Source organism: Geotrypetes seraphini, chromosome 6, assembly GCF_902459505.1.
Source record: "Geotrypetes seraphini chromosome 6, aGeoSer1.1, whole genome shotgun sequence".
NCBI lineage: Eukaryota > Metazoa > Chordata > Amphibia > Gymnophiona > Dermophiidae > Geotrypetes > Geotrypetes seraphini.
The window spans coordinates 33,446,109-33,455,677 of record NC_047089.1 but is presented as its reverse complement, the minus strand read 5'-3'; the positions used below and the strand labels follow the sequence as shown (position 1 = coordinate 33,455,677).

At 42.4% G+C, this 9,569-nt stretch overlaps 1 protein-coding gene across 8 annotated transcripts in view; it reads right to left on the bottom strand.

Annotated features, from left to right (window-relative positions):
- Window positions 1–6,955: 6,955 nt before the first annotated feature.
- CEP126 (centrosomal protein 126) overlaps window positions 6,956–9,569 on the bottom strand; it is a 109,216-nt gene continuing 106,602 nt past the window's right edge. For 4 of the 8 annotated variants that reach the window (XM_033950414.1, XM_033950417.1, XM_033950416.1 and 1 more), the window contains one exon: window positions 6,956–7,264. In XM_033950414.1, coding sequence (XP_033806305.1) covers window positions 7,157–7,264 — 108 coding nt within the window. In that variant the 3' untranslated portion in view covers window positions 6,956–7,156. The remainder of the gene's footprint in view (window positions 7,265–9,569) is intronic. The other 4 variants (XM_033950415.1, XM_033950418.1, XR_004539977.1 and 1 more) reach the window with 3 other exon arrangements.

Here is a 9,569-nt window from a genome sequence, read left to right as displayed (position 1 = left end):
CTGCTATGCCCAGGCTGGATTACCCCTACACAGTAGAGTCACAGCCCATAAAGTTAGAGCAATGTCAGCTTCAGTAGCTTTCCTCAGATCTACTCCTATTGAGGAAATTTGCAAGGCTGCTACTTGGTCCTCGGTTCATACCTTCACTTCTCACTATTGTCTGGATACTTTCTCCAGACAGGATGGACAGTTTGACCAAACAGTATTACAAAATGTATTCTCCTAAATTGCCAACACTCCCACCATCCCATTCTGGTTAGCTTGGAGGTCACCCATATGTGAGAATAGGCTGCCTGCTTGTCCTGGGATAAAGCACAGTTACTTACCGAACAGGTGTTATCCAGGGATAGCAGGCAGCTATTCTCACAACCCACCCCCTCTCCTGGTTGGCTTCTCTGCTAGCTATCTGAACTGAGGAGACGCGCCCTACACTGGGCGGGAAGGCACTCGCACATGCGTGGTGCGGTCGACTCGAAACTTCTAGTTTCTTCAAGCAAGTCTGCTTGTGAGGCATCCGGGCTCCGTCGATGACATCACCCATTTGTGAGAATAGCTGCCTGCTGTCCCTGGATAACACCTGTTACGGTAAGTAACTGTGCTTTTGGGGCTTTATTTGGATATTTGAACAGATTTGTTTGTTGGCTGTGAAGGCTGGGGCGTCGGGCAATATAATAAAAACACTGGGTACTGAAATAAAATCAATTTGGTAATTACATTATGAATACAGTACAAAGTAAATAAATTCAAATTATTAGAATGAGGAAAAAAAATTTCTCCTCCCCTTTTTCAAAAGCGTAGAAGAGGTTTTTAGCACCAGCATGCTGAATGCTCTGCACGTCTCCGAAACTCATAGGAACTCTATGACTGTCGAAGCAGTGCAGAGTAGTGCTGCCCAATTCAGCAAAAAAAGTTTTGATTCGATTTGATTCAGCCTATTGAATTAGTTTTTCGATTCGATTCAATTTTCCTTCCCAATTGGGTGTTTTTTTCAAACATCCTGGTGGGTTTAGTTTATAGCCTTTTCACCCCCTTTGTCCACTCTTACCCACACTGGCGCTGTGGTGTAAACAAAATCAACAAAAAAGACTTTTCATCTCTCTGTTAAATCCTAGCTCACGTTTGCAGTCTAACACCAGCTCTGGCAGGATACACATTTCAAATCTGACAAATTGTAATCACTAAACAGAAAATAAAATTATTTTTCCTACCTTTTGTTGTCTGGTCATTATTCAAATCTTGTTGGTCCCAGGCTCTGGTTGTCTTCTGATAACTTGCTTGCCAGGGTCTCCTTTCTTCTTTCTCCATGCTAACCATCTACCTGCCATCTCTGTCCTCTGTCATCTTTCCTTTTTTTCGTCTCCCTCCACAGATCCACCTTTTCTTAACTACCTTTTCATCCAGCATCTCTACCTCCTTCCCCACCACCCCAGGGTCCACCATCTCTCCCTTTCTTTTCTCAACTACCCTCCTATCCAGTATCTCTATCCCCCCTCCATACCATCCCTTGTGTCCAACTTCTCTCCCTTTCTGTTCCTTCCCTCCCTAAATCTCATTGCCCCTCCCCTTTTTCAAAAGCGTAGAAGAGGTTTTTAGCACCAGCGTGCTGAATGCTCTGCACGGCTCCGACACTCATAGGAACTCTATGACTGTCGAAGCAGTGCAGAGTAGTGCTGCCCAATTCAGCAAAAAAAAGTTTTGATTCGATTCAATTCAGCCTATTGGTTTTTCAATTCGATTCGATTTTCCACATAATCCCTTGTGTCCAACTTCTCTCCCTTTCTGTTCCTTCCCTCCCTAAATCCCATTGTCCATCATCTCTCTTCTTCTCTATTTTTAGACCCATTATTTCTTCCCCCCCAAAGTCCAGCATATGCACGTCTCTTTGAACTCCCCCCTTTCTTCCTTCCCTCTGTGTACTTCTACGCCTGGGACCCTCCCTTGAAGGTTTGCCCCCCCATGAAGCCTGTCCCCTCTTGAAGGCTTGTCCCCCCCTCCTTGAAGGCCTGCTTGTCTCCTCCCTTGAAGGCCTGCCTGCCTGTTCCCCCTAAAGGCCTGTCCCACCCCCCACACCGAAGGACTGCTCACTCCCCCCCAGAAGGCCTGCAAGTTCCCCCTGGCCTCCCACTGGTGTCCGGCTTCCCCCCTGGCCTTCCCACACCATTTACCTTTGAAGAGCAGCCTGCACAGAAGATTGTGGTGTTAGCGATGTTTGCAAACAGCTTCGGAGCTGTTTCCTCTGCCGCGGTCCCGCCCCTTCTCTGACGTCAGAGGCAGGATCGCGGCAGAAGAAACAGCTCCAAAGCTGTTTGCAAACATCGCTAACACTGCGATCTTCTGTGCAGACTGCTTTTCAAAGGTAAACCGTTCAGGGAAGCCAGATGCCAAGGGGGGGGGAAGCGGACGCTGGGGGGGAACCAGATGCCAGGGGGGGAACTGTAGTGAACCGATTAGAATCGTGATTCGGGCAGAACTATTGCAGAGCATTCAGCGCGCCGACTGGTGCTACAAACCTCTTCTGCGCTTTTGTAAATGGGAGAGTGCGAGCACAGGGGTGGATGTGAGGAGGTTGTATGAGCGAGGCGGGAGAAAGTGGATATCTCCTGCCGATCTTCAATTTAATTTTTTTTTTATATGCAGGTGGATTCTGCACATGTGCTGATCACTACCAACAGCAACTCATCTCAAGTAAATTTAGGGAGCCTACACTCCCCTCCATGGACCTTATTTGCATGCGCTGTTTTTGGAGAATGACTCACCTTTCAAAAATCATTAAAAGAACTTCTTGACATCAGCCCGTCAGTTTTTATTGCAAAGCTTTAAGAATCTTCCCCTAAAAGTCCTAATATACACAAACGAAACTCTAAGATGCCAGATTCTGCATGCAGTACACCACCAGAGAAATAGAAACAAATGCATTTCTTCCTGCATAGTGCAGACATATCCTCCTCTCTTTGAAACCCCTCCCCTCAAAGGAGGGGCCTAGGGGATCTGGCCAATTAGAATTTTAGGCCACCCCCAGTGCATCCCAGAATGCACTGTGAGATGGGCTTAAAATTCTGGTTGGCCCAGTTGCCTAAGTCCCCTCCTACAGGAGGGCCTTAAGCGCCTGGGCTAATCAGGGCCTTAGGCCCCTCCCTGGTGCATCCACACCTTTCCAGAAAAGGCGGGCTTCCGAACAGATGCAGGAAGGACCCGTACGTCCATTTAAAAAAAGGTTAGGGGATTATGGGTGGGCTACTTTTGGGTGGGGGGAGATGGCAGAAGGGACTGGAAATCCCTCCTGCCAGAAAGCTTTCAGGGGGGGTGGAAATGTCAGCAGGAGAGATTGGGCATCTCTCCTGCCGGCGAAAGTTGCAGGAGGGGGGGGTTCAAGGGTGTCCGGCAGGAGGGACTGGGCATCCATCCTGCCGGCGAAGGTTGCGGGGGGGTTCGGGGATGTCCAGCAGGAGGGACTGGGCATCCCTCCTGCCAGCAATGCTTGAGGGTTGTGGTGGGTTTGGGCAGGAGGGATTGGGCATCGAAAAATGCCCCTTTTCATTCTGGGAGCACAGCGGCAGTGAAAAGACCTAAGCTGCTTATAGATACATCGTAAACCTGGTTCGATTACACAGGTCAACACATAATTTTCATCAGAGTTAATGTTGGGTGGGTTTTGTAGTATTTTTCATGCTGATTTCAAATCTGTTTTAGTTTTTCACAAGCAGGTCACATTTTTGTAATGAGGCTCATTATATATAATTATAAACATTAATTGGGCGATATATCATGCGTTTATAGGATAAACATATAAGGAAGGTTAACGACAGTTGTCTTTGTTTTTTTATGTTACAGATGGTAATTAATATATCTTTATCATGCCAAGACATTGAACTAATCATCCTGATAGTTTCTGTTACGTCTGTGGTTCATTCACGACGAAAGCACAACGTCGCCCAATTACTGTAGATCTGAAGAAGGTATACAAATTGTACTTGGCTGTCGACTGGGTGACCAGGATAAGTCTTGTGCTCCACATATCATCTGTACCAGTTGTTCCAACGGACTTCGTAACTGGCTGAATCAACGAAAGGCAGCGATGTCATTTGCAGTCCCAATGATATGGAGGGAACCGCGAGACCATATTAAAGATTGCTACTTTTGCCTTGTGAACACAAGTGGATTCTCAACTAAAACTAAGCATAAAATTATATATCCTACTCTGGATTCTGCTATTAGGCCTGTTCCTCATGATAACTCACTGCCTGTTCCTATACCTCCACAAGATGGATTTCCTTCTGTGGAACATGATGAGGAATGTGATGATGATACAGCAGCTGGTCACAATCCAGAATTATCTGATCCTGATTATGTGAATGATGAAGATTCAGAATCAGAAACCTTTACACAAGCTGAGCTCAATAATCTTATTTGTGATCTAAATCTTTCAAAAGAAAAAGCAGAACTTCTTGCTTCAAGGCTTAAGCAAAAGCACTTGCTTGCAAAAGATGCTAATATAACTCATTAAAGAAAAAGGAATCATAACAACATTCTTCACTATAAATGGCTCATTGTGCTTTTGTCATGACATCAACGGGCTCTTCAACAGTTTATCACAAGTGTATTGTCCAGATGAATGGTGTCTCTTCATTGATTCTTCACAGAGAAGTTTGAAGGCAGTGTTACTGCACAACGGAAATTCCAAACCAAGTATACCAATTACCCATTCTGCTCATCTAAAGGAGTCTTATGAAGATATAAATAATTTACTAGAAGCAATGAGTTATAAAGCACATCAGTGGAGCATCTGTGGTGATCTGAAGGTCATTGGCATGCTAATGGGAATGCAAGAAGGATTCACTAAATGCTGCTGTTTCCTGTGGTTGTGGGATAGCAGATCTACAGCTGAATATTATGTGTCTGGCAGCTGAGGAATACTTATAACCCAGGGACAAGCAGTGTGAAATTTATGCCATCGGTGGATCCTTATACAATATTTCTTCCACCTCTTCATATCAAGCTGGGGTTGAAGAAAAACCTGGTAAAGGCCATGGGTAAAAGAACTTCACCAGGTTTTCAATATTTTGTTAAGAAATTTCAAAAAATCAGCACTGCAAAACTGAAGGAAGGGATATTTATAGGCCCACAGATCAAGTCCGTTTTGCAGGATGAAGATTTTAAGCAATCACTCTCAGCAGCTGAGCTTGAAGCTTGGGAGGCATTCAAGTGGTTAGTGGAAAACTTTCTGGACAACCATAAGTCTCCTTAATACAAAGAAGGAGTTCAGAATCTCCTTGACTCATATCAGAAACTTGGCTATCACATGTCATTAAAAATACACTTTTTGCACTCATATCTTGACTTCTTTTTGGAAAATCTTGGTATGGTGAGTGACGAGCAAGGAGAATGTTTTCACCAGGACATTCAGTTAATGGAATGTCGCTACCAAGGTTTCTGGAATGAGAGTATGATGGCTGACTACTGCTGGATGTTGTGTTGTGACAATCCATACATAACTCACAAAAAGAAATCATACTCAAAGCATTTTTGAAGAAATATTGGTTGCTAAGTGACACAGTCCAGTATAATTATGCTATGCTGTGTGCTTATTTGACTTTGGACTGAAGATACTGTTGTTTGTGGGGAAATCTGACCAGGTTAATTGGCCAAAAACATTGAAAGTGATGGATGATGTATTGTTGGTGAGGGAGTCCATGACAGTCCTGGGAGTAAAATTGGACCCAGGGCTTATTATGAGTTGTCAAGTGCAAAACAGTGCAAATATGTTTTGCACAGATACACTTATTGTACCTTGTGAAACCAATGTTATCACCATCTGACTTTCGTGCTGTTGTACAAGCAATGATCTTGTCACGGCTGGACTACTGCAATGTCCTGTAGCTGGGAATAACCAAGACCAGGTGCAGGGCATTGCAGGTGATCCAGAATGCCGCGGCCAGATTGATAACTGGAACATCAAGATATGAGCATATTACTCCATATCTTTGACAATTGCATTGGTTGCCAGTTGCGTTTCAAATTCAATACAAAACAATTATGTTATATCATCAATTTCTATATGGTACGATGCCTGATCAACCACAAAGATCCCTGCCTTTGAAAGTGCCGCATTGCTGAAAACAAATGCTAACCCTAAATATGTGGAAACAAATGCCATGACTTTCACATGTGCAGGAGTCAAGCTATGGAATGGCCTTGTTGGCCAGATTTGAAAATGTGGAGAGAGGAATTCATTTAGGAAAATGTTGAAGACTCAGCTATTTGTTGATGCATTTCTCTGAGCCATTGCTTTTATGTAAGACTGAACTTGTCTGTTTTTATTTTATTTACAATAGACTTAATATTTTATGTATGTAACTCCTTGTAAACCGTTTTGGAAAAAAACAGTATAGAAATAAAAAAATAAAAAAATTTTCTTTAAGTTGATGCTGCAATCCTTAAAACCCTATATGCTAAAACACTATAAACTAACATTAGTCATAACTTTAAAAGTTTACATGACTGAAAAAAACTAATAATAGATCTGAAAAACTGATGTAGAAAAATGTGCTGTGTTGTCAGATGATTTCCCAAAAATTTATTTTCTTGCATTTTTGATCATCCAGGTGCTGATTTAGGTCAGTTTTTAGACGCATTTTCTTTTTGATCGAGCCCCTTAAGGATGACAATATTGAAAATATTTGTCAATGATATATTTTAGTCTCTGTTGTATAGATTCTCACAACATCCCATTTAAAACAAATATAAATTCTTAATAATGTTGGAAAAAAATGGAGGTGTTAAAGAGTTTAACCCATGAATAATTTTAATTTGTGTAGCAAAATATCTTTTCTTTAGTCTTAAGATACAATAAGATTTTAATATATATAAGAAAATACAAGATGAGGTATTTCAGTTCTTACAAAACAGTATGTTACAATAAAGTGCATTATAGTAAAATAGAATTTACTAATTTCAAAACCTATAATATTCTTAATATTTATTTTGTCATTGATTATACACTCTGTAAAATGTGTGTGCACAAATACATGCACACATACTCACACACACACACACACACACACAAACACACACACACACACACATGTACATATATTTTACATTTGTGTACAGAAATAACTTGGAATAGAAATCCAGTTTAGCATGGTTTTTAATAGTATCAGTATCTTCTTTGCAGTCGCGTTCGGCTGTCAGCTGACATGCTGCGATTCCAGTATCCTCCTAATGTGTCTGCAGACTGGGCTGATGTATTTTGGTGAATATTCTTCTAGACAATGATAAACAATAGTTTATTACAATTCTATCATCTTGATATGCTTTGTATGTTAAATCAAAATAAATCTGATGCTTTCATATTAATTATAATAGCTAGGAATGAAATATAAAACAGTGATCACTAAGCACATGAAATGCTTATATATAAATATGTTAATAATGGTTTGCAGAACTTTTTTGTGCTGGTTCTCAGCCAGCTGCTCTAATCATTAGCTACTCCTCCACATCAATATCAATTTGGCTATTTTATAGCATGGACGCCCCTATGTTGCTACAGTGACCTTCGAGAGCCTTGTTTTTACCCTGTTCATAGTTGGAACATTTCAGTTCGTAAAATAGATGTTTATACTGGATCTAGCCAGCACAATTAGATTGTAAGCCTACCGGGACAGATAGGGAAAATGCTTAGAGATTATTATTCAGTGTAAACTGCCTGAACTTCTCCAAGATACAGCGGTATATCAAATGCTAACAAAAAATACACATAAACACTTGGACATCCATTTCTCATGCATTTTAGAATAGGCAGTATGTCAGCAGATCCTTTTCTAAAATACATGAGAAATAGACCTCCATATGTGACAAACTGACTTGGACTTCCTAATTCTGTGTTGGACATCCTTTCTAAAATGTGCTTCTATGTTTCAGTTGAAAATCCATCTTAATTTGCTTAAAAGCCATACTTAAACATTTAGACCTGCCATTCATTTGCCTAGGAGTAGATGAGTCTAATATAGGAGTCTACTGCTAAAAATCAGTGCTAAGCTCTTAATTTCTTTTCCCCCACTATAAATTCATCCTGTTGCCATGCACATTTTGGCCCTGATTCTGTATAGGACGCCCAGGAGAGGTGTCCTATACAGAATCGGTCCTACACTAAACCCCGATTCTGTAAGTGGCGTCCATGGTACAGACGCCGGTTAGAGAATCGGGTTAAATTTGACACAGTCACTACACTTATCGCTGCAAGGGATCTCTCCCTGCTGCAATAAGTATAGCGGCTGCGGCCGCCTGTCCCATCGCCGGCAGGAGGATGCCTTAGGATTAGTGGGGATGGGCGGACCCGCTATGCCTAAGGCCTGATTGGTCCAGGCTTCTAGAGCCTGGGCCAATCAGGCCTTAGATTTAGCGGGGATGGGCCGGGAAGGGGCGGGCCCGTCTCATTTCCACGAGGCAAGCCTGTTGGCGATTACGTGTTGGGGCGGTTCCGGCAAGAGGAGTTGGGCATCCTCCTGCTGGCGATTACCAGTTTGGGGGGGGAGGGGGGTCCGGGGTTCCGACAGGAGGAATTGGGCATCCTCCTGTCGGCGATTACCAGTTTGGGGAGGGGAGGGGGTCCGGGGTTCCATCAAGAGGAGTTGCGCATCCTCCTGCCTGTGATGGGACAGGCGGCCGCGGCCGCTATACTTATTGCAGCAGGGAGATCCCTTGCCGCGATCAGTATAGCTGCCGCGTCTACTTACAATGTAGACCAGCATTTTGCTGGCCTACATTTTAAGCGTCTCTTCCTCTACTAGGAAGACGCGTAGGGCCGCCTAGGTTCGCCTAAGGCCCTTAGGCGAACTTAGGCGTCTTGCGGGCCTCCCTAGGCTCCCGGAGGCGCCTTCAATATAGGCGGCCTGCCTGGGGAGCATTTTTTTTAAAAACGTGCATCCCGATTGGCTGATTAGACAGCTGTAGGACGCCTACAGCTGCCTAAAATTGGGACGCACTTTGTAGAATCAGGGCCTTTGAGTATAAATTTAGACACTCAACCCTAGTAAATTTTCAAAGTGGACACCAATTTAGGAGCATCATTTTTAACATTCAGAATATAAACCTTTTGTATATCAGGCTTTAGGACTCTAATCTCCTCTTACTTTGTTTTATATGAAAGATATTTTTCCAGTTGTGCTGTGTCTAAAAAACATATTGCATACACTAGATATTTACAGGGGATCTTTAGAAATAAAAGAAATCCCCATAACCAATACCTGTGTTTTAAGGACTAAAAATGGCTTCTAAAATTACTCATACAACATATGGAAAAACTTGCAATTTCATATCACAAAAAGCAAGCTCTTTATACTGAAAATAAGTTTTTAAAACCACATTTTTATCATTCTTAGAGGCAAATGATACTATAAGGTAGGTAACTCAAGTATAAAATCCTGGGTTTCCTCAAGAAATTTAATTAAATCCCAAACATCTGATGGAGCACAGATATCCATCTCCCCTTCTACCTCATTTGCCATCTCACTTTACAGAAACAATGTATAACATTTATTGAACACAATCTGATATCCATTAGAAATTTT